The sequence below is a fragment of the Mesoplodon densirostris genome, chromosome 5, assembly GCF_025265405.1.
Source record: "Mesoplodon densirostris isolate mMesDen1 chromosome 5, mMesDen1 primary haplotype, whole genome shotgun sequence".
Lineage (NCBI taxonomy): Eukaryota > Metazoa > Chordata > Mammalia > Artiodactyla > Ziphiidae > Mesoplodon > Mesoplodon densirostris.
Window position 1 is genome coordinate 148,552,231 of NC_082665.1, and position 25,809 is coordinate 148,578,039.

A 25,809-nucleotide genomic window follows, 5' to 3' on the forward strand; every position below is an offset into this window, starting at 1 on the left:
CAATATCTGCCCTGCAAACTGGTTCATCTGTACCATTTTCTAGGTTCCACATATACACGTTAATATACAATATTTGTTTTTCTCTTTCTGACTTACTTCACTCTGTATGACAGTCTCTAGATCCATCCACGTCTCTACAAATGACCCAATTTCGTTCCTTTTTATGGCTGAGTAATAGTCCATTGTATACATGTACCACATCTTCTTTATCCATTCATCTGATGACAGGCATTTAGGTTGCTTCCATGTCCTGGCTATTGTAAATAGTGCTGCAATGAACATTGGGGCGTATGTGTCTTTCTGAATTATGGTTTTCTCTGGGTATATGCCCAGTAGTGGGATTGCTGGGTCATATGGTAGTTCTATTTTTAGTTTTTTAAGGAACCTCCATACTGTTCTCCATAGTGGCTGTATCAATTTACATTCCCACCAACAGTGCAAGAGGGTTCCCTTTTCTCCACACCCTCTCCAGCATGTGTTGTTTGTAGATTTTCTGACAATGCCCAATCTAACTGGTGTGAGGTGATACCTCATTGTAGTTTTGATTTGCATTTCGCTAATAATCAGTGATGTTGAGCAGCTTTTCATGTGCTTCTTGGCCATCTGTATGTCTTCTCTGGAGAAATGTCAATTTAGGTCTTCTGCCCATTTTTGGATTAGGTTGTTTGTTTTTTTAATATTGAGCTGCACGAGCAGTTTATATATTTTGGAGATTAATCCTTTGTCCACTGATTCGTTTGCAAATATTTTCTCCCATTCTGAGGGTTGTCTTTTCATCTTGTTTGTAGATTCCTTTGCTGTGCAAAAACTTTTAAGTTTCATTAGGACCCATTTGTTTATTTTTGTTTTTATTTCCATTACTCTAGGAGGTGGATCAAAAAAGATATTGCTGTGATTTATGTCAAAGAGTGTTCTTCCTATGTTTTCCTCTAAGAGTTTGATAGTCTCCGGTCTCACATTAAGGTCTCTAAACCGTTTTGAGTTTATTTTTGTGTATGGTGTTAGGGACTGTTCTAATTTCATTCTTTTACATGTAGCTGTCCAGTTCTCCAAGCACCACTTATTGAAGAGACTGTCTTTTCTCCATTGTATATCCTCCCCTCCTTTGTCATAGATGAGTTGACCACAGGTGTGTGAGTTTATCTCTGGGCTTTCTATCCTGTTCCATTGATCTATATTTCTGCTTTTGTGCCAGTACCATATTGTCTTGATTACTGTAGCTTTGTAGTATAGTCTGAAGTCAGGGAGTCTGATTCCTCCACCTCCGTTTTTTCCCCTCAAGACCGCTTTGGCTATTCGGGGTCTTTTGTGTCTCCATACAAATTTTAAGATTTTTTGTTCTAGTTCTGTAAAAATGCCACTGGTAATCTGATAGCGATTGCATTCAATCAGCAGACTGCTTTGGGTAGTATAGTCATTTCCACAATATTGATTCTTCCAATCCAAGAACATGGTATACCTCTCCATCTGTTGGTATCATCTTTAATTTCTTTCATCAGTGTCTTATAGTTTTCTGCATACAGGTCTTTTGTCTCCCTAGGCAGGTTTATTCCTAGGTATTTTTATTCTTTTTGTTGCAGTGGTAAATGGGAGTGTTTCCTTAATTTCTCTTTCAGATTTTTCTTCATTAGTGTATAGGAATGCAAGAGATTTCTGTGCATTAATTTTGTATCCTGCAATTTTATCAAATTCATTGATTAGCTCTAGTGGTTTTCTGGTGGCATCTTTAGGATTCTCTATGTATAATATCATGTCATCTGCAAACAGTGACAGTTTTACTTCTTCTTTTCCAATTTGTATTCCTTTTATTTCTTTTTCTTCTCTGATTGCCATGGCTAGGACTTCCAAAACTATGTTGAATAATAGTGGTGAGAGTGGACATCCTTGTCTTTATTCCTGGTTTTAGAGGAAATGCTTTCAGTTCTTCACCATTGAGAATGATGTTTGCTGTGGGTTTGTCTTATATGGCTTTTATTATGTTGAGGTAGGTTCCCTCTATGCCCACTTTGTGGAGAGTTTTAATCATAAATCAGTGTTGAATTTTGTGAAAAGCTTTCTCTGCATCTACTGAGATGATCATATGGTTTTTCTTCTTCAATTTGTTAATATGGTGTACCACACTGATTGATTTGCATATACTGAAGAATCCTTGCATCCCTGGGATATATCCCACTTGATCATGGTGTATGATCCTTTTAATGTGTTCTTGTATTCTGTTTGCAAGTATTTTGTTGAGGATTTTTGCATCTATATTCATGAGTGATATTGGTCTGTAATTTTCTTTTGTTATAGTATCTTTGTCTGGGTTTGGTATCAGGGTGATGGTGGCCTCATAGAATGAGTTTGGGAGTGTTCCCTCCTCTGCAATTTTTTGGAAGAGTTTGAGAAGGATGGGTGTTACCTCTTCTCTAAATGTTTGATAGAATTCACCTGTGAAGCCATCTGGTCCTGGACTTTTCTTTGTTGGAAGATTTTTAATCATAGTTTCAATTTAATTACTTGTGATTGATCTGTCCATATTTTCTATTTCTTCCTGGTTCAGTCTTGGAAGGTTATACCTTTCTAAGAATTTGGCCATTTCTTCCAGGTTGTCCATTTTATTGGCATAGAGTTGCTTGCAGTAGTCTCTTAGGATGCTTTGTATTTCCGCACTGTCTGTTGTAACTTCTTTTTCATTTCTAATTTTACTGATTTGAGTCCTCTCCCTCTTTTTCTTGATGAGTACAGCTAATGGTTTATCAATTTTGTTTATCTTCTCAAAGAACCAGCTTTCAGTTTTACTGATCTTTGCTACTGTTTTTTTTTTGTCTCTATTTCATTTATTTCTGCTTTGTTTTTTATGATTTCTTTTCTTCTACTAACTTTGGGTTTTGTTTGTTCCTCTTTCTCTAGTTCTTTTAGGTGTAAGGTTAGATTGTTTGAGATGTTTGTTGTTTCTTGAGGTAGGATTGTACTGCTATAAACTTCCCTCTTAGAACTGCTTTTGCTGCATCCCATAGGTTTTGGATTGTCGTGTTTTCACTGTCATTTGTCTCTAGGTATTTTTTGATTTCTTCTTTTAATTTCTTCAGTGATCTCTTGGTTATTTAGTAACACTGTTTAGCCTCCATGTTTTTTTGTTTTTGATGGTTTTTTCCTTGTAGCTGATTTCTAATCTCATAGCGTTGTGGTCAGAAAAGATGCTTGATATGATTTCAATTTTCTTAAATTTACTGAGGCTTGATTTGTGACCCAAGATGCGATCTATCCTGGAAAATGTTCTGTGTGCACTTGAGAAGAAAGTGTAATCTGCTGTTTTTGGATGGAATCTCCTATAAATATCAATTAAGTCTATCTGGTCTATTGTGTCATTTAAAGCTTATGTTTCCTTATTTATTTTCATTTTGGATGATCTGTCCATTGGTGTAAGTGAGGTGTTAAATTCCCCCACTGTTACTGTGTTACTGTCGACTTCCTCTTTTATAGCTGCTAGCAGTTGCCTTATGTATTGAGGTGCTCCTATGTTGGGTGCATATATATATTTATAATTGTTATATGTTCTTCTTGGATTGATCCCTTGATCATTATGTAGTGTCCTTCCTTGTGTGTTGTAACATTCTTTAATTTAAAGTCTATTTTATCTGACATGAGGATTGCTACTCCAGCTTTCTTTTGATTTCCATTTGCATGGAACATCTTTTTCCATCCCCTCACTTGCAGTCTGTATGTGTCCCTAGGTCTGAAGTGGGTCTCTTGTAGACAGCATATATATGGGTCTTGTTTTTTGTATCCATTCAGCGAGGCTGTGTCTTTTGGTTGGAGCATTTAATCCATTCACGTTTAAGGTAACTATCGATATGTATGTTCCTGTTACCATTTTCTTAATTGTTTTGGGTTTGTTTTTGTAGGTCCTTTTTTTCTCTTGTGTTTCCCACTTAGAGAAGTTCCTTTAGAATTTGTTGTAGAGCTAGTTTGGTGGTGCTGAATTCTCTTAGCTTTTGCTTGTCTGTAAAGCTTTTGATTTCTCCATCGAATCTGAATGAGATCCTTGCCAGGTAGAGTAATCCTGGTTGTAGGTTCTTCCCTCTCATCACTTTAAATATGTCATGCCACTCCCTTCTGGCTTGTAGAGTTTCTGCTGAGAAATCAGCTGTTAACCTTATGGGAGTTCCCTTGTATTTTATTTGTCATTTTTCCCTTGCTGCTTTCAATAATTTTTCTTTGTCTTTAATTTTTGCCAATTTGATTACTATGTGTCTCAGCATGTTTCTCCTTGGGTTTATCCTGTATGGGACTCTCTGCACTTCCTGGTCTTGGGTGGCTATTTCCTTTCCCATGTTATGGAAGTTTTTGACTATAATCTCTTCAAATATTTTTTCGGGTCCTTTCTCCCTCTCTTCTCCTTCTGGGACCCCTGTAATGCGAATGTTGTTGCGTTCAATGTTGTCCCAGAGGTCTCTTAGGCTGTCTTCATTTCTTTTCATTCTTTTTTCTTTACTCTGTTCCTCAGCAGTGAATTCCACCATTCAGTCTTCCAGGTCACTTATCCGTTCTTCTGCCTCAGTTATTCTGCTATTGATTTCTTCTAGTGTAGTTTTCATTTCAGTTATTTTATTGTTTATTTCTGTGTGTTTGTTCTTTAATTCTTCTAGGTCTTTGTTAAACATTTCTTGCATCTTTTCAATCTTTGCCTCCATTATTTTTCTGAGGTCCTGGATCATTTTCACTATCATTATTCTGAATTCTTTTTCTGGAAGGTTGCCTACCTCCACTTCATTTAGTTGTTTTTCTGGGGTTTTATCTTGTTCCTTCATCTGGTACATAGCCCTCTGCCTTTTCATCTTGTCTATCTTTCTGTGAATGTGGTTTTTGTTCCACAGCCTGCAGGACTGTAGTTCTTCTTGCTTCTGCTCGAGACTATACTTTTCATTAAAAGTTATTTCACTTTGGAAAATCAGATCAGTGGCACTCATGGTATATGGGTCATCAATACCATACCTACATCAGTCCACAGTTTCTGCTCTTGCATTCATACATCGTTAAGTTTTCTAACATGGTCATGCCTAAGCACTTACATATTGAAACATTATAAATTATTTTTCTTTCATATCCCAAAATACATTCCCTTAATTACTTACTGAGCAACTCTTTGACTTCTCTTGTAGGCAGCAGAGCTCTACAATATACAGGAATTTTTTTTGCTGACCATGAAAGTTACAATTCTGAAAAAGTTCTGAAATTGGCAAACCATGATCTTATAGAAAAACAGAGTAGAAAGTGGGGACGGGGGGGGAGTTATGAAGAAAATCAGTGACTAAATGTTATTGTCAGCTTGTGTTTCCAATAGCAACCAATTTCACTGGCATTGAAAACCCTGGTAACAATAATTATAATACCCCTCTCCTTAATTACCTTCTTCAATTATTACAGAAAAATGCTACCATGACGTAGTGGTCTGCTGAAAGCTGATTCTCCCCACAAGTTTTTGAATAGCATTTTCACAAGTCTTGAGCCAAACACTGTACCTGTTAGTCTTCTTCCTTCAGCTCAATGCTTGAGGGTGGTCTATTTTTCAAGTCCTTACCTCTCTCTCTGTAAATATCCCTCAGATCTTCCATATGGTTTATAGGGGATCAGCAGGAGTATTTTTTGTTTATGAGGACTAAGCTGAATGAAGTGTACTAAGGTTTTAACCAGGTTCTGATACACGATTATAAAATTATGTGATACTGAAGCTTCCCTGAGCAAAGCGTAGTTGATGAGAAATTGTACATCTAAGCTCCTGCCTCCTTATGGATGCCTGCTGTTTTCTTAGAGACCTGCTTCCCAATTGTCAGCTTATAGACCCTAACCTAGCAGTCTGTCATTTTCTTTCATCTTCTTCTTTTCTCTTAATGTGTTCTGCCTATACCAACACAGTACATTCATTTGTCCAGTAGCTAGCTATCTACTGAGAGTTTATTTTATGCCAGGTGCCATGCTGGAGGTTCTCTCTATTCTGGAATTCCCAACCCTAACATTTTCTCAGATTTCTCCCCATTCTTCCTAAACGAAGCAGAAATGAGGTGTTCCCACCTTATAAACACAACCCAAATACCTCAAATCATGCCAGAGTAAATGTTTATATAGACAGAAGCAAACAAAAACTCCAAAACCAATTTTCCAGTTCTAATAGTTTGCAAAAAGGACACAAAGGAGGCAGCTGATAGTTATAGAGTAATTGCAGGCTAAAGAGAACACAATTAATAAAATGGACCAATGTCTAAAGAAAACAGTTCTTGCTCTGGCTTTAATAAGTAAAATATATCTATACTAGACAAGGAAGAGATGTTAGCGCCCTGCAAATAAATTCTATTCAGTTGTTAATATAAAGGGATACCAGAAGATCATTTCTATGAAAGAGTTAAAACCGAAAGAGACAATAATCAATACATATACTCATTTTTAGCAGATTCAATTTCAGAGCCAGCCAAATGAAGCTTCTTTCAGTTCCCAGAGTGTAGCTATTTTCTCTCTCTTTCATTTCCTTATTATTCCCTCCCTTATATCATTTCCTGGCCAACTTTACTCATCTTTCAGGTCTGAGCTTCTATGTCAGTGTCATCCTCCAGGAAGCATGCCCTGACAACTCCCAAGTCTGCGTTAGGTATCTCTCCTAGTGGCCTGTATAATAACACACTCATTACTTTTTTAGCAAAGAAGTCTGCCTCCTCTTCAGAGGCAAGAAACCAGTCTGACCTGGAAATATCAGAGAAGTTACTATCAATGGATCACAAAACATACCATATAGAAATCCGTATTTTTGTAAAATACAAAGTCACAACTATCAAGATGGGAGCACAACAAAACTAGGCAGGGTTTACACATTGCTTTGAAGTTCACAAAGCATTCCATACCTATTATTTAATCTTCACCACAATCCTGAGTAATATTAACCCCATTGTACAGATGAGGAAGCTAAGACTCGGGTTTGGGCTCTTCTCAGAGGTCCACAATAAATGACAGAGCCAGTCTCAACCCATGTCCTTTATGCCAAGTGTTTTTTCCATTACCTCTAGCATATCAGGCATTCAGAGAAAAGACGAAAGAATTTAGTAAATGAATTTCCTTTTTCCTCCTGTCTTTCAATTTACATTTGTATGCAAAATAAAAGCATATCTTTTAGTCCAAGACATCCTTTTCCCAGTAGATCAAAGAAATATATAATCTCAATCTCATGTCCACCAATCTTTAATACTGGAGGGGGTGGAATGCCCTACTAACATACTACTGAAATTCAACAATTACTTTTTGGGCTCAGCACTGTGCTAGGCTCTATGAAGGATACGAAAGCATCACATAATGAGATGCCTGATCTGAAGAGTTTACAATCTTTTTAAGAAGCCAAAAATAACACTAACAATGTAAGGCAGTGTATATTACAAATAGTGTGCTTATAGGGCTGAGAAAAGTAGATGGTAAGACAAGCTTCACAGGTTTTGAAGCAATGGTAGGAACTAAGATGGACCTTAGAAAATGGCTAGGATTTGAATAAGTGGATGAGGAGGGCAAAAGGAACCATATTGGAAATGAATATAGCATACTTCTGGGGCAGTACCAGGAGCCAGGACTGAAAAGAAGGTTCCCTTTAAGGTGGAACATTAAGCATGGAACAAAGTTAGAAAAGTGATAGGGAGAAGAGACAAACTAAAGGGGGATGGATTAAGGAGAAATCATGTTTTTGATCAGAAAAAGGACATGAAGGAAGCAATGACAATGGAAGATAAGCTGAATGTGGAATGGACTGGAATACAGATAATTCTAGAGTCAAGAGAGGCAACCAAACGGCTGATGCCCTTCCTCTGTGGTCCCAAGACCCTCTGTGCTTATCATTATCACAGAATTCACTAATCAAACTTTAGTTATCTGACTCCTGCATTAGACTTTCGGATCTCCCAGAGCAGTGACTAATTATTCACTCTTATATACTCCCATACTAGCACAATGCCTACCTAGCACCTGATAGGCACTCAATAGACGTTTGTTTAAAAAACTACTCAATCCATCTAGGTATCTGGTTATCTGAGACTAAGTAGCAGCATAGGAACCATTAAATAAAGAGGACATTTTAAGGAAGCAGTTAACAAGATGATTTGATAGGTTTGACAGGTACAGGAAATGTGATATGTGACATGTCTTGAGTGACTACTTCAAGTCTGGATGCCTGGGTGCAGAGAACACTAGGAAGTTTGGAGAATAAATCCCTTAGCAAGACAAGGATCTATCTTGATTTTATACGTGCTGAATTATCTTTGAGATGAGATAAGAATATCTGGGTAGAAAAGCTAAAATGTAAGCCTTGGGGATAGTCTACTCCTTGAGGATGGGAGAAGTGGAGTCGATATTAAGATGTTACAAAAATGCATTTGTCAGAGAACATTTTCAGCTAAAATCTAGCTAGAACCTTAAATTTGCCCAGTAATAAATGGACTCAAAATGCACCCACTTTTACATGGAGGTTAACCTTTCCACTTCCTTTCTTTGCTCTGAAGGACTTTAATTTTTAGTGTGGTAGAGAAAAAGGTCTTGAATATAAAAATGACATGTGCAGTGCCTACTACAGCATATGTCTAAATCAGAGTATTATGATTTGTGATCAAAACCAAGAGAGAAAGTAAACACCACACTTTGTCATTAAAATAGTAGGAAAAGGGCCTCCCTGGTGGCGCAAGTGGTTGAGAGTCCGCCTGCCGATGCAGGGGATGCGGGTTCGTGCCCCGGTCTGGGAGGATCCCATATGCCGCGGAGCGGCTGGGCCCGTGAGCCATGGCCGCTGAGCCTGCGCGTCCGGAGCCTGCGCGTCCGGAGCCTGTGCTCCGCGACGGGGGAGGCCACAACAGTGAGAGGCCCGCATACCGCAAAAAAAAAAAAAAAAAAAAAAAAAAAAAAAAAAAAAAATAGTAGGAAAAGTAAAAATAATAATTGGAACCTAGATCTGTTGGAGAAACAAAGTCTAAGTCAATCAGGTATGAGCATATTATTCCTAAATGGTCAAAATAGCATAAATTTTAACTGAAAACCTAATTATCATCTAAAAATAGAAAATTATCTTTAAAATCATTGAAGGCTGGAGCCAGAAGCTAAAGATCAATGACGTCATTTTCATTTTGAACTAGTATGACTTTTCACTTACCTGAAGCAGCTCTTATTTGGAATACTACACATTCATTCTTGGTCTAATTGGCATGAAGTAGCCAAAAAGTACATAAAGTCTGACCTACTTATGAAAACTCACTTTTCATAAGACATAAGGAAGAAATACATATTTGTGGGTAGCTACAATAAGGCAACAGGGTAAACAACTTAACAAAATTATTTGGACTTGGAAAATTACAAACTTAATCACTGCTCTGACCCTGTAATAATTATTATTATGATGTTCTTTTTGCAAAATGTAACATCCAAACATCCAAGTACAATAAGTTTCTAATATCCAGCATGGTTAAGGAATGAGATTATTCATATTCCAATCAAAATCACCATCATCATATGTGAATTGCCAATTTTAAAAGAAATGGGTAATGATGATCTATTATTCAAACTAAAGTTACTTTTAACATAAGGCTTTGATTCAGCAGGTACTTAAGAGATTTACAGTGAACTTCATTTCAAGTCAACTTAGGCAATTATTGTGCACCTACTGTATGTATAAATTGAACAGAACTGAGAATTGACAGTAACTTAGTTTGTTCTTATAAACAAATTACCCTGAGGTGTAGATTTCTGGAATGTAGGGTAGCGTCAGATACAGTTCCGATTTTTATAAACACTAGTTCAGAAATTAGGAGTTGTACTTAACTCTGTTTTATCAGAGTTATCAGGTGATTACAAATCACCTTACATTCTCCAAAAATGAAAAGTGCAATGTAATAACTGCACTAATAAATGTAAAATATTTTTAATATATGTAATCATTCCAAAGAACATCAGAAATGTGTTAGAACATTATGAATATGGAAGCATACAGTTAAGTGGCTTATAAAAATGACAAGATATATACATAGATATACATACAAATATTCAGCTATTTTTGATGTTCAAAGTGAGTATCATATATATATATAAAAGACTTATATATCTGTACACAAAACTATGCCAATCTGATCTAACAATTTCTGGAAAATCTTGCTACCATTTTAACCAGACTAACCTGTCTCAGAATACAAAGTTTTAAACAAGTAACTCTCAGAATCACTCCATTTCATTTGGTATTAAGGTCATCTTCACTTATGCTTACCTGTAACACTTTTGAAAGTAACTAATAGGACATTTCTTTTGAATTAGCCTAAAACTTATCCTTTAATTTAAAATTTCCAAAAGCCAGAGGCTTCATTTTATGGGAGCTCATATCTTTAGGACATGCAAGAAAATGGAAAGTGCCTATATTCTTCTGAAACCAGAGGAACATATTTTCTTGGAACCAGAGAATGAAGTACCAAAACCATTACCAAAATGAACTTATGTCATCAGTATATTAAAATATTTCAGAAGACACTTTTTAAAAATGGATACTTGGTGAAAGCCACACAATTCTACAGTATCCACAACTGCCTGCCTTAGTTTGCTAGAAAGAGCCAATCTAGGTTTCTAGTTTGATTCAACTTTGAAACTACAAAGCCAGCCACATTTGCTTACATCATCTTTTGCCTTTCAACATAGGGAATATCAACATAAGGCCACACGGGGATATCTGTTTATTTTTTTCACGGAGAATCACTAACATCAAAACCAGATTCAGGTGCTCTAATTTAGGTATGTTAAAAAAAGCACAATGTTTAAGCAGCTTTAACTCAAGGTCTACAAAAACATTTCAACAGTTATTCTTCTGCAACTATGAAATTTAACATGGTTGAGCTAATACCAGAGTAACTTCACCAAAAACATCCTGTTATTGTTCTTTTTAAAGTCACACGCAGATCAGCACACTAGAGGAAGCTCAAAATTTGCAATACACTATAGTTTATCTGATGTACCTACTCTCTGTTGTAGTTGCAAAGGCTGTAGTTTATGACCTACACAGCTGATTGCCCTGTTCTCTCTGCTCATATCTGACTCCTATCTTACTCCATCAACCACTCAGTTACACATTTGAAACCTTGCTTTTCAGGACCTAATTCTGTTTTCAAACCTTTAGTATAATAGGACCATTCAAATTTATGCTAAATGTTGTACTATAAACAAAAATGTTGTCTCTAGGATAACTCCTCATTCTTTAACAATTAAACTTAAGCAGTTCTGATGTTTAATAGTATTCTTCAAAGGCATACTCACTGACTAGGTAAAATGGTCCTTCACAGCATGGGTTATCTACAAAAAAGTTCCCTATATTTATGCATAGGGCTATGGCTCTAACTCAGCTGAGTAGATTAGTTAGAGGCCTTGATGAAAAGTTATTATTCATCTTTAATTTCTTCGATTTTGTTTTTCCTGCTAGTGAAAAATCAGACTAATATTGCTAGAAAAATGACAGAACTCTGGTTGTCTCGTAGCTAAAGCTAGTCATCAATTCTTTTTTATGTCTTTCGAATTGGATACTTTGGATTCAAAGTTGGTTACTTTAGCCTCTGTCTTTTCCTTCCGTAAAACCAGAAGGCTACCTTTGGTTGTTTACACTCTGGGGTCACCTTCCTTCTACCTGCCTCTTTTGGTCTAGTAATGGTCTCTGTATGACTGACTCAACAGTGGCTGTGTAATGTGTATTAAATAAAAGAAAAGAATTGGTCAATTCTCTTTTCCTAAACATCATTTTGGCTCCCCCTTTTCCTCTATCAATATTGTATTATTCTTGTATTAGACAAGGTTACTTAAAAGTAAATGTTAAAAATGTAACTCACTTTTCATTCAATTGACTATGTACAATTAATCTTCAGACAGTAACAAAGTTCAGGAAAGAATTAAGTCAGAAAGGATAATTTTTCTCTCTGCGGTGAAGAAAGCTTTATCAAATCATACTGCACACACCCCTAGAAGGCCGTGAAGAGAAAAGACTTTGGGTGATCTGTCCGTTTCGAACTATCAATAGATTTTAGTATTTTCAGTAGCAATCACATTCACTGGAACGTGCTATCACTCAGACTTTCTTGTCTGAATCAAGAATTCTAGATCCTCTCCCTCTTCTTCTCCTTCGGTGGAAATTGTTTTCTCCCTTTGACATTTTTTTAGTTTTTCTTTCTCTTCTTTGAAAAGAATCACCTTATTTTTGAAGTTGTTTTAAATTAGGGTCAATAACTACTAACCATTTAAGCACCAGTTGTGGGTATCCACAACATACCAGGCACTGAATGTTATGTTTCTGTCTTAATTCTTAACAACTTGGCAAGACGGGCAGTATTACTCTCCCTTTACGGATGATAAAGTGGAGGCTCAAAGAAATCAAATAACCTGCCCAAGCACTGTACTAGGAAAGGACTCTACTAGAAGTATCAGAACCAGGTATCCAACCTACCGTTGTCCAACTCAAAAGCCCGTGCTCTTTCCACTCCACTATCCCCCCACACAAATCTTTCTTATCTTCTTAGCTGACAGCTAAGTGTCTTAGACTTGATAATTTTTTAAGAGGCACTAAGTCTATCAAACTATACCTTAGCTAGTTTGAAATAATACACTCTTCCCAGTGTTTTTTTGGTTTGTTTGTTTGTTTTGCGGTATGCGGGCATCTCACTGTTGTGGCCTCTCCCGTTGGGGAGCACAGGCTCCGGACGTGCAGGCTCAGCGGCCATGGCTCACGGGCCCAGCCGCTCCGTGGCATGTGGGATCTTCGGGGACTGGGGCACAAACCCGTGTCCCCTGCGTCGGCAGGCGGACTCTCAACCACTGCGCCACCAGGGAAGCCCTTCCCAGTGTTCTTTATGCCTTATTTGATATTTATTCCCTTCCTAGTGTTTTTTATGCCTTATTTGATATTTAATCACCTTTCAAAAAGCTACAGTGATTTTTGGTAAATGAGAAATTTCTAAGTGACAACACTTGAATCAGCTACTCATATCAGATGTGACTCAAAATACAAGTCTTTCACACAGAATCCTTGACTGAGAAATTTAGCTTTTCTCCTAAACAACCACAGAAGCAGTAATAATGAAAACAACAACAACATCTTATATCATTTACTGAATACTTAATGAGTCTGACATTTCCAGTGAAACTATTTATTGAGGAATCTTAAGTGATATCTAGGATTATCAATATACAAAGCTGTGTCTAGCTTTGTGTGGGGGAGTGTCTGCCTGTCTAAGAAAGAGTGTCAAATTAAACCTATCTCTTCAACTAATTTGTGTGTGTAGGTACAACCCAAACTGATTTATTTAAGAGATAGATTTAATACCACTTTTCCTGGTATTAATCAAACCAGACTTAAAGGCGCTGATTAAATCATTATAGAGTCTCCCAGTTAAGGGGACAAAGGCAAAGTTAACATAATGAGAAAACAAGAAATATCATCTCCTGTTTCTGTAAACTGAGAAGATGTGAAGAGGAGGTGTCGAGTTTCCCAGGTGGATCTCCATCCAGCTCCTCACCTTCCCTTCCAGCTCAATTTGAACAGTCAAGCAGCCTTACTTACTTATCTTGCCTCTACTTTACAGATACTCTCAAGAGAGACATCCCTTCTATAGAGCTTTTTTTTTTTTTTTTTGGAAGTGGGAAGCATCCTAGCCTTGCCATGGTTGAGCAAGAGTTAAACTAAAGATGTTATCTTGCTGATAACACTAACAGGGTTAAGAAGAAAGGGACTCATTTGTGCCCTCACTGCTATCCCAAATGTATCTCATCCTGACCTTTTTGGGGTCCTCCTTCCCCAGGACAGCTCAGCCCTGTGGGTGCTCCGTGTTTCCCAACCCTATGAGTCAGTCGTCTTAGGCTAGACCTTCTTTCTTACAAGTAATGTGATAAGAGCATGAAAATCTGCTCTTAGGAGAGAGAATTCATCTTTCAATCATTTCCAATCTTATTGAACTTGTCTCATTTAATTTTTTTTAAGAATAATCACCTCGGGTATGTTGCTTAAAAATATTTCCTCTCATTAAACATGAGGCAGTTGTGGAGAAAAGAAGGGCATTTAGGTTATCAAGAGTTTATTTAAAATGTGGGAAAAAAAGTTTATTTAAATTTTCTAATGACTGCTTTCTAAATTCTTATATTTAAAACATCACTAGGAAATTCAAACCTTAGAGACAGTCAATGAGTTAACCAAAAACGAAGCAAAACAAAAAGCCCAAAACCCTGGTGACCTATTCTCCCACCCCCTTTCCGATTATCAAAGATAATCAATTTTACTCTCTTGCTTTTGCTGGATATTAAAGTCACAAAAGCATTCTCCAAAGTAAACATTTTCTAAAATGTAAAACAAGTATTCTACAAAAAATGAAGCTAACCATGTCAGTTAACTATCCAACAGACAATTCTTTACAGTACCATATTAAAGTCATGAATGTCAAGGGGTCTTTCCGAAACAGAAGAAAAAAGTTACAACCCTGCATTTTCAGAATTATAATACTTGACAGATTCAAACATGAAACAAACAAGACTTTTTGATAGACTCTTAAATACGTACTACTTACATGACACCTTGTAGAACTTTCTGGGGATCAGGGTCAAATAGCCTGTCAACATAGTGGCGACTGCTAGCTGTTACTTCCTAGAAAGTGGGGGGAAAAATTATGACATCTGAAGCCATGCAAATCACAAATTCACAGTATCACCCATAACATCAAACAGCTATATAATCTAACTTAAGGTAGAAGCATTAGAATTTTTATAAATACTTATTATATTAAATCTATCTGAGAAAATCTTGTGACAAGATAAAACATAAGATGGGGAAGAGATACCCGGTCCTCACTAAAAACATAACTAGACAGTGGGACCTTTGCAGTGAGCCCTGCAAGCTCTGCCGATGGAAGAACTGGGCGTTAAGTATTGAGAAGCAAGCTAAGTTTCTTAATTAACTGTTGGATGTCACCTACATAAGAAAAAAACATAGGAATGTTGCTTCTGTTTATACCCACTAAAGGGAGGGAAAATCTGATTCTCAGCAAGGAAAAAAGGGTAAGGACTTCATTAACAGTTTATGAAGGGTAGTCTTGGTGCAAGAGGAAGACTCTCAAGAGTGATGCAGAGGAGAGCTATACTGCTAGGAAGCAGACATATGCAAAAAATAAAAACGAATATAAAGGAGTTGTCATACTTTCTGTGAGGGAAAAAAAATTAAGAATTAGGGTGATTTATCAGGTCCAAAAGAGCTACCCAGTCTGAACTGGCTAAAGCTGGGCAGAAGAGGGAGAGTCAGAATATGAAGAGCAGGGGAGACACTTACCTCCTTTTATTTGTATTTTGGGGTTTGCACTATTATGTTATTTCTTGTAATACTTATTTGGGGGGCATACTTATTTTTTATATTTAATTTTCAATACTTAACATTATTTAAAACAAAGAACATGTTTAAGAACCAGATAAAAAGAATTTTTGTCCCTTCCTGTTTCTTTCTGATGCCTGCTGGAATATGCTGCTCATGTACTATGACCCATTAGCAATAAATTATTATAGAGGGGAAGAAATACTTTTCCAGTTTACCCAGAACCCCTGATCAGAAAAGAGTGAACTGCCAAGACACAGTGCCAGCTTAAAATTCTGAATCTCCAAAAATAACTCTGGAAAAAATTCTATAAACTCAAATTTCCTGACAATATAGCTAATCCAAAATCAAAGTGTATTTTCACATTATGAGCTTGCAACCAAAATACCCTTGTAGGCAACTCAAGTACCCACTTTTAATACATACTCCATTTATAAAGAACAAACTGGCAGCAAATAAGCCAAACTGATGAAAATTCTTGTGCCTACTAGGGTACCATTAAGTACTTGCTAACGGGGTCTGGTTTCCTCAAAATAACAGAATCACAGAGTTAGAAGGACTCTTAATTATCTCTCTGAATCCCCTGGTTAACAAATGAGGGCTGATCTTTACCCAGATGTCAGACTGTCAAATGTTAAGTAGGGATGCAAACAACTGTACAAATATATCAAGAAATAATATACGCAAGAGCAAAATCCAGAGTAAAACTGAAAACAGTATTCCTATAATACAAACAGATATGTCTTCTCACTCCATTTGACCACATGTGCTTTCCTGACTTTCCAACATGGTAAGTTCTGAGAACTTCAGACTCTTAGACTCCCTCCTATGTAAGGAAAGATTTTGATTTTACTGTTTCTCTCCACACACTCTCCCACAGCTCTACATCTCTTGTCTCTCAATGTGGTTTTTAAAAAGGTACTTGGGTTTAAGACCTTATTTTAAACAACATAAATTTCTCCCATTAATAGCAACTCTACTGCTCTATGCCTGGTTCATTCAATTTAACAAGCACTGCATACCTACTATACGCAAGGCATTGAGGAAGGCATTAAAGGCCAAAAAAAAAAAAAAAGTAAGGCATGGTCCCTCCCCTCAAGAATTCATATTCTATTGTAACTGTGTTTACATTTTTATATTCCCTACTAGAATATAAAACAGAAGAATACATAGTGAAAACTTCTTAGAGGAGTTGGTTTTGGAAAATGAATAAGAGTGCATAAGAACAGACAAGGAAAGAATCAGGGTCACAACCACAGCCATAAGGCATGTGAAGCCAACACACAAATACCATCAGCAAGTATACCAGATGCTGGCACTGAAAAAGAAGGGAGGAAGGTAGAAAGGCAACCACAGAATATAAAACACAAAAGGCTAATCAATGGGCAGCCAATAATTGAAGTTTTCAGATTGGCTTTTGGTCAAAGTTCTATGCTAGGTGCCAAAGAAAATACAAGAGGATGTGAAGGCAGAACAGTGCACTTAAAGAGCTTACATCTATAAAGGGGTCAGTCCTATGTACAAAAAATGATCCTCTGAGCTGCCTAGGTAGCAGCAAGCTGAGAGGATATAGTCACTTGTTCAATCTGATTTTACTCTTATGTTTTTGCTTAACAAATCCACTTAGTTGTTTGTATGGGACATTTCTCATATTTCACTGCTTTCCTTTGTAGATCAGGCCGTCTCTCCCCTTTCAGCCCTCTTCTCTCGTCTTTCAAAAGGCAGCCTGGAAATATAAGACTTTGAGAGAGAAGGCAATTGGTACAGATATTAAATAAGTTGGTCAGAGATAATTTCTTTAAAAGGTGACACTTGAGCAAAGATCTGAAAAAGGTCAAGGAGTAAGTCATGCAGCTACCTGGGAGCAAAGCTTTTTAAGCAAAGAGAACAACAAATGCAAAGGCTCTGAAATGTTAAGTGTCTGCTGGGATCAAAGAACAGGAGGTCATTACAGCTAGAGCAGAATGAGCAAAGGAGAAAACAGTAGGAGATGAGGTCAGAGAAGAGTGGCCAGATGGTAAAGAGCTGCGGTGTCCAATATGATAGCCACTAGTCTCATATGGCTATTGGGCATTTGAAATGTGGCTAGAAACTGAATTTTAAATTTTTTAACTTTAATTAAAATTAAAATTTAAAAACCAATACTGGATTCAGTTATTAGAAAACTTCTAGGAATGTTTCGAATTAGTTAGGTATGTAAATTTACTTTCAATTGTAAATTTCATGAAACCTAAATACTGATCAAGTATTTCCAATCAAAATACAAATCAGGTATTTCCAACCAAAATTTGGTATCAAAATTGTGTAAAATACACACCAGATTTTTGAAGATTTGATATAAAAATGTAAAACAATTTCATGGATAATTCCTTACACTGATTACATGTTGAAATAATATTTGGATATGCTGGTTTAAACTAGATATATTGAAATTTATTTCATGTTTTCTTTTTACTTGTATGGCATGGTTGCTGGAAAATTTTTAATTAATATGTGGCTGGCATTATTTTTCCACTGGACAACACTGGTATAGACCCTTGTTGGTCGTTGTAAGGATTTTTATTTTTATGGTGTGAGTTGGGAAGCCATCAGAGAGTTCTGAGAAAGTAGAGACATGAACTGACTTGTTTCAAAAGGACTGCTCTGGTTGCAACTTTAGAAACAGACAAATGTGTGGAGGGGGCTAGGGAACAAAGCGGGGAGACTAGGGAGGAGGCTATTCAATAATCAGAAATGTTGTCACTTCAGAGAGATGACGGACGCCTGGACTAGGGCAAGAGTTCTGGAGGTAGTAAGAGTCACTCAGATTCCTGGTAAATGTTAAAGCTGAAATGACTATCAAACTGCATATGCTGTCAGAGTAGATGTGGAGTGTGAAAGAATAGAGGAGCCAAGGATAACACTTAAAGTTTTTGCCTGAGCACCTAGAAAGTCAGACTGAGTTGTCAGTTAATGAGATGAGGAAGACTGTGGGAGATGCAGGTTTGAGTGAGAAGATCAAAAGTTCAGTTTTAGACATGTTAGGACTGAGAATTTTATTAGCCACCCAAGTGAGAATGTCAAGTTAGCAGTTGAATATATCTAGAGTTTAGGAGAGAGTTGTGGGTGGGAGATACAAATTAGGGAGTTGACAGATTTACATAGGATAAGTTCACTTAGGGAATAACCATGATAAGGCAAGGCCTGAAGACTGAACTCTGGAGCATCTGAACAAGCAGCCAGTATGGTGGGAGGAAATCTGAGAAGCCAGATAGGGTAAGGTTACAAGGAAGGAGTAATCAAATATGCCAAATGCTACGGATGTGTGGCATAAGATAATAACTAAGACCTGACCATTAGACTTAGGAACATGAAGGTCATCAGTGATCTTGACAACAACAGTGTGGGCTGAGTGGTGGTGTCAAAGCCTGCTTGGCGAGGGTTTAAGAGAGAATGGGAAAAGAGGAATTAGAGAAAGTACACACACAGACAGCTCTTTCAAGGAGTTTCGTTGTAAAGGGGAGTGAAGGAAGAGAGTAAGAGCTAGAGTGACAAGCGAAGTCAGGAGAGCTTTTTAAAAAAAAAGACGGAATAAATTAAAGCATACTTATTCATCGACGGAAATTTTTGTTTTGTTTTGATAAAGAAAAACATGCTGCACTGGGGTAGGGGGAGAACTTCTGGAACAACGTTCATAATAATTGAGAGGGAAGTGGATTTACTGACCAAGTAGAACATGCAAAGTACAACAGCCAGAGGCAATAAAGTAGGTGGATACGGTGATGAGAGCTTGTGGACATTCTCTCTGATTATCTCTATTTTCTGAAAGTTAAAATTGTGGGGTTGGGTGCGAGAGTGAAGAACAGAAGGAATAAAACACAGCATATGGGCCAGAAAATACACCAGGACTGCCAGGCAGCACTAACCTTCTTGAGGTTCATGATTATGAATTTAAAGTGAGACCAGTCAGCATGGCTGTGTTTTTCTCCAGCTACATTAAAATATACAGAAGTAGACATGAATAATATAGTTAGATTTAACCAGAGCTGGAATTTCACCTGGCAAGGATGACAAAGCCAAAGGAATGTGTCAGCTGAGTTGAGGGTGTATGCAAAGTTGAGATTATAATGACAGGCCTATTGAAGACCAATGAAAAAGCGGTAGAATTAATGGAATGCAGGTAACAGGGGGATTGACGAAGGCTTGTAGGTGTTCAGGTCATAGAAGGAGTGGTCTGGGAGGACAGAAGGTGGTGATCAGAATGTGTAAAATTGAGATTATGAAGGGGTTTTAGTTATTGGTAAGGTCAAGGTCTAGGAAATAACCATGGGGACAAACACCTCAAGGGAACACAGAGGATATGATCATTGGGGAAGTCTAGAGTTTAAGAAAAATTGTCTACATAGGTAATGAAATTTCCATAAATTATCACAGAAATAGTGCTAGAAAAAGTGAACATGAGCTAGGAGCTAAAATCTTAAAGAAATGAGGGGGAATGATCCAGGGGATCTATAGATGACTACAAGGTAGAGTCTGATGAGATTCAGAGCTGGAATGTTTAGAGAAAAGGGAAGAGAGGGGTCTGGAAAGAGCAATGAGGAGCAATTCTCTGTCTCCACTTCTAGGCCTAGAGATATGAGGAATATGGGAATAAAAAGAGCCACCAGCTGAGAAGACTGCAGGAGAAAGCTGAGGAAAAGGGTGTCAAGAGGTGAAAAGCCTGGTTTCAGTCTAAACAAAAAGATGAAGGAAATGTCCAGACAAGAGGGTGAGGATAACAAAAACCCAGTGAAAGGAGCAGGAGAGAGGCAAGTGGTCTGGGTAGAAAAGTAAATGGACAGAGACACATGGGCATGAGGAAGGACCCTAGAGTCCTGGGCTTCTTGTGGTAGCTAATGTAAGCAGAGATAAAGAGCTCAATCCTGATGACCTCAAGGGAAAGAGGAATGAGGCTGTAATAATGGGGCAGGTGGCGGGGAAGGGGATTTGGGGGCTTCTTCACTCTTGCCAACAACAGTGTGGATGTTGGGGAGGGACAGTTTGATCTAGGCACTAATTTACCCCTGAAATAGGACAAACACTGGAGTTTCTTCCTCCCTCCTGCCCACAGAGGCCAAAAGGTTAAGAGAGTGTCTGATGATCTGTCCTTTCAAGACGTGGCTTCATGCTCACTTCAAAACACTAATACCCTTTTAAATTACTCGGTAGCTTCCGGGAGCTGGAAGGGATTGTACACACAGTGATCCTCCATCCTCCCAACCGATCCAGTGAATGTGCCAAGCAGCCATCTAAAGCTCAGGGTACAGTCTGTGCCCATGAAGGAGAGCAGCCAGGGTCACACTATGACCTCTGCCTTTTGGCACAAGGCTTCAAACAAATGACCTAGAAAGCCCTCGAAACCTAGCTCTAAACTTACTGTACCCATTCAAGGCTGCAGAAGCTACCACAAATGTATAGATTAAAAACCTGTTACATTTTTACGCTTAATAGCATCCCTCCAAATTATATTATGTAAAAATGTACAGGAATCCCTTCAAGCAGAAAGTTCGTACACACCAAATTTGTGAATTAGTATTTAGAATTTAGCAGAGCTGAATGTACATATGTACGAACAGGTACTAAACATTAAAGAAAGAAGAGAAGCCTGTAGCAAATTTCTTCTTGAAGGAAAACAGAAACAGGTAATGAGTTGCATTCCACTGTGGAGAACTATTATGTGGAAGCAATTTCCCTTTTAGTAGGGTGACCATTTGTGATGTCTCCCCTTGAGTGAAGACTGGTCGTAGTGACTTGATTCTAGCAAGCAGAAAGCAGTGGAGGTGATAGGATGTCACTGCAGAGCTCTCCCTCTCTCTGTGTCCATGTCTGTGTCTGTCTGTCTGTCTCTCCCTCCCTCCGTCAAAAGCCAGCTTCCATGTTGTAAGTTGCCCTATGGAGAGCCCCACATGGCATGGAACTAAGGGGAGCCCCTGGCCAAGAGCCAGCAAGGGATTGAGACCCTCATTTCAACAGCCCACATGGAACTAAATGCTGCCAATAATCCTGTGAGTGAGCTTGGAAATGGATTCTCCCGCAACTGAGCCTTGAAACATGGCTCCTGTTGACACCCTGACTGCAACCTTACAAGGAACTCTGGGGCAGAGGCATTAGCTAAACCACATCTGAATTCCTGAGCTACAGAAACTGTGAGATAATAAATGTTGTTTTAAGCAGCTAAGTAATTTGTTACATAACAATAAACAGACAATAAATGAATATACCTTCAAATTTATCATCCAAACCAGGATAATTTTAAGACTGAAAGAGGGCACTACTAATACTTGTCACAGAATAACACACATAAATGAAGAGTGCTGGAGACAAACCGGGCTTATATGCTCGCCCTACCTTTTATTCCTCTTTAGTGGCACAAAAGAAAAGAGGAAAAACTTAAGAGATAGCTCAGAAAACTGGTCAGACATACTGAAAAAGCAAACTAGAACAATCTCTAATTGCCCTTCTGAATAAACTGCGCATGATTGGGGTGAATTAAAACCCTGCCTTTTGAAAAAACTTCTTGGGGAAAGGTTCTGAATGCCAAATTATTAAGTCCCAGACTTGCCACGAATGGGATTTAACTCAAAGAATAGAAGAAGTAAATGTGTTCAACTGAAGTTCTAAAACCTGAAGTGAAACAATGGGTTTATTAGACAATGAAGAGTGAGGGTTTAAGTGTTAATAAGAAAATATCAAACTATTATTTCATTAAAATCTTGCTCTATGTGTATTTCATTAAAATAGTATGTTCTTTAATTCTACCATATTCAGGCATTGAATGGTAGAAAGAATATATGACTTGGCATCAGAAGATGGGTTTGAAGCCTACTTCTACCACTTGGTAGCTTTGTGACATAGGGCAAAAATAAAATTTTGAGACTGTTTCTTCAAGTAAAAAATGGTAACGTTACCACATAGCTCAGAGTGTGGATCAAATGAGATAACACACAAGAAAAACCCCTGTAAACTGTAAATGAACCATATAAACACTGATTTCAGGAAAAGCCTATTTTTGTATAAAAAATATAATTGCCTTAACAAATGTACTAATGCTCTTCTCAGTTATTTATAATCATATTCATGATTAAAGCCTAATTATTCAGACATACCTTTCCTCACCTGATAGCAGCTTTTTTCTCAGACCAAGCTAAGTACTTAGTAAGAAATAAATATGCATTTGAATGCTGACCTTAAAAATCTAAACTTTCATTACTTGAGATTTAAAATAACTGTTAAAAATATGTAAGGTAATCCTTAGTGCACTTTTTATTACTAACTTTCATTATAACTGTAGGTATAACCATGGACTCAGACAATATAAAATTACAGTTATGAATACCAATATGTAGTTCAAGGAGCAACTGTTTGTTTTTTTTTTTGGCTGCACCTTGGCATGAGGGATCTTGGTTCCCTGACCAGGGATCGAACCTGTGCCCTCTGCAGTGGAAGTGTGGAGTCTTAACCACTGTACTGCCAGGGAAGTCGCAAGGAATAATCAATTTATAGTGTTCTCGTTCCCATACACCAAATCAGAAAGAAAAGGTAGACAGAATACAAATATTTTTATAATACCTGACACTTGTTTAGTATGTTACAGTTTACAAAGTATTTTCATATCTATTTTCTCATTTAATTCATGTGTTCTTTAGAAATTGAAATATTACAAATCTCATTGGGGAATTCTGACCCCTGAGAAATTAATGTTTAAACTAGTTGTTGGCATATTAATCAAAATTTCATGTGTCAATTATTCCACAAACTACTAGGAACTTCAAGATAAAACTGTTCATAATGTTGATCATTCAGCATTGTCAGGGAAAATCCTGGTTTAGGGAAGAGATGAAAGGAGCACAACCCCAAAAAACAAAACGTTTGAGCTCTATAAAGCTTCAGTTTAAAACCTATTTTATGCTGAAATTCAACATATGAATATATTTAATTTACTAGGTGCTGGTAACAGAGTTAAGATAGAGTCCCTTACCCTCAACTCATTCACAGCACAGAAAGGAAACAGGTAAGAAAGTTACAGTTGTCACTTCTAACACAGGATAAGTGTAACCATAAAAGTGAACACAAGATAAAAAGAAAGCTGAAGATAGAATTAACTGAAGTTAGGGGTGGAATGGGAGGTGGTATCTAAGCAGCAAGGATGATTAATCTGAAAGACCAGTATTATTTTGCTAGGTGAAATGGGGAGGAAAAAAAAGATAAGGGCTCTAGGCAGAGAGCACAGCACACGCAAAAGAGTTCTGAAGCAATGTGGTGTGTTTGAGAAACGCAATTTAGTATTATAGTGATATAGTATACACTTGGGAATACAAAACAAAGCTCAAGCTGTACTCTTTAATTCAGCCAACAAATATTTAGACAGCTATGCAGGCACTGTTCTAGGCAAGAACCAAAAAAAGCCCAACTTTGCAGGGCTTACGTTTCAGCAAGGGGAGAAAGATAAAAAGAAATAAACATAATAAATAAACGATATAGAATATTATAGGGCTATACATGCTATGGGGGGAAATGTTTAATAGCACATTTTATTTCCAGCTCCTTTTACTATACACTGCACAAGCTGCAGGGAGGGAGAAGTGCAGGAGAGAAAGAGGGAAGTGTACTAATACATCCCCCCTCAGAGAACCCCATACGCTCAGCATCTCAGTAGTTCTAAACAGGGACAGCTCTACTGCCTAAGATACATTCTTTAAATCTATGGAAGTGATTCCGGGTTGTCAAAATGACAATAGGTGCTATTGATATCTAGTGGGCAATGGCCAAGGATGCTAGATGTCCTGCAGTGAGTGGGACGACAGGCCCACACCCGAAAAGACTTTCCACTATGCAGTCATGTAGGAAAATAAACTTTAATTACCTGAGCCTAGAATCTAACTCCATTTTACATATAAACCAAAAATGTGTTTCGTATCATTTTACTATACCATCTTCCAAGAATGCAACTCCCATACGAATATAGGAAAGGGTGTACTTTGTCTTGTTAGGAACTTTATCAAAAGTTGTTCATTTTAGAAAAATCACATCAAAAACAGTATCACTTACTGTATTTAAGTAACCATCACATCATACCTATATCACTCTGTCTTACAGCAGTCATATTTACAGCTAAACTACCCTTATTTGTAAATATATCACTATTTTATTACTTCTTTCTAGTACCTGAGTATTTACACATTTAAATAATATAAATTAGTTTCCTGCTCTTTCTCCCTTAACACAGCTGAGGCATTGTGCCAACTCTTAAAAATTTACATGTAAGAGCAGTTATCTATGAATTTCACTCCAGGAGAGCCAAGGAGGTGCTTCAAAATACGTTTTACGAAGGGGGTGTGGAGTCTAGCAGAGTTGAGAACCACTAACTGAAACAGCTCTTAACATTCCAGTCAGCTGGGAGCTCCAGAACCTCTTCTCCATCCCAAACAATCTGAAACCAAGATTTGAGTTTCTGATGCCTCCAACTCTCAGTCCAAACAAATGCTTCCGACTGTCACTCGGACAATGTTCTGAAATGCGAAAGAACTGCACCGCTTACATCAGTCACAGATTCACAATTATTCAACGTAAAGTCCAGGAACTAGAGAAGTTTTTCCTAACTTTGAGGGGAAAAAAAAACTACCTCCCTCTGGAACAATACAAAAAAGGATAATATAACAAAGACTGACCTTTTCCTTGCAGATGGCTATCACGCCCTCCCTATGTATTAAAAAATTCCTACTTGCCTCCAAAAGGAAGAAAAATTAGAAGAAAACGCCTAAGTAAACCCAAATTTTGTGGATATTTTTCTTTTCTTTTACTTGTTTGTATTCTAGTAAACTTCTGGCCCCATTAGGATTCAATCAGATTCTCATTCAATTTTTGCAGACCCATCACATAGTATTTTTTAAACTATTTTTATCTTTACATTTTTAAAAAAAATTATAGGATTCATTCTTTGGAGATTCTAGAGGTTTGCAGCATCCTTCCTCCCAAAATTCACCAAAGCCCTGCTTTTCTGCAGTCTCTAGCAACTTTGGGAAGTTTATAAAATGGCACTTCAGTTTGGCTGGGTCCCATCGGTGCAGAATGTAACATACTTATGACAACCAAAATTCCTAGAATATAATGTTTCAATCTCATAAACACAATTATGAAAATACTGAAATATATAATTTTAAACTTAATCTACTTGGATAAGAAGCAGCCCTGACCTCTCAATAAGTAATTAAGACTGAAAATCAGATTTTACATGTTAAGAGAACTTATTTTAAAATAAATAGCAAATAAATCAGTACTCATATAAAGTTTGAAAATAAAATTCTAAAATGTAAGGCTGTGCACACAAATTTTTCCTCTATGTGTCTGGAAATCTGACTACAACACTTCATAGACAATAGTATATGACAGTGGACAGGTCAGTCTCTCTGGTTCTCAGTTTTCAT

The 25,809-nt window shown here is 37.4% G+C and overlaps 1 protein-coding gene across 3 annotated transcripts in view; it reads right to left on the minus strand.

Annotated features, from left to right (window-relative positions):
* The window catches only part of ARMC8 (armadillo repeat containing 8), a 103,765-nt gene that overhangs the window by 69,196 nt on the left and 8,760 nt on the right, over positions 1–25,809 (minus strand). For all 3 annotated transcript variants that reach the window (XM_060099631.1, XM_060099632.1, XM_060099630.1), the window contains exon 2: positions 14,574–14,650. In XM_060099631.1, coding sequence (XP_059955614.1) covers positions 14,574–14,650 — 77 coding nt within the window. The remainder of the gene's footprint in view (positions 1–14,573; positions 14,651–25,809) is intronic.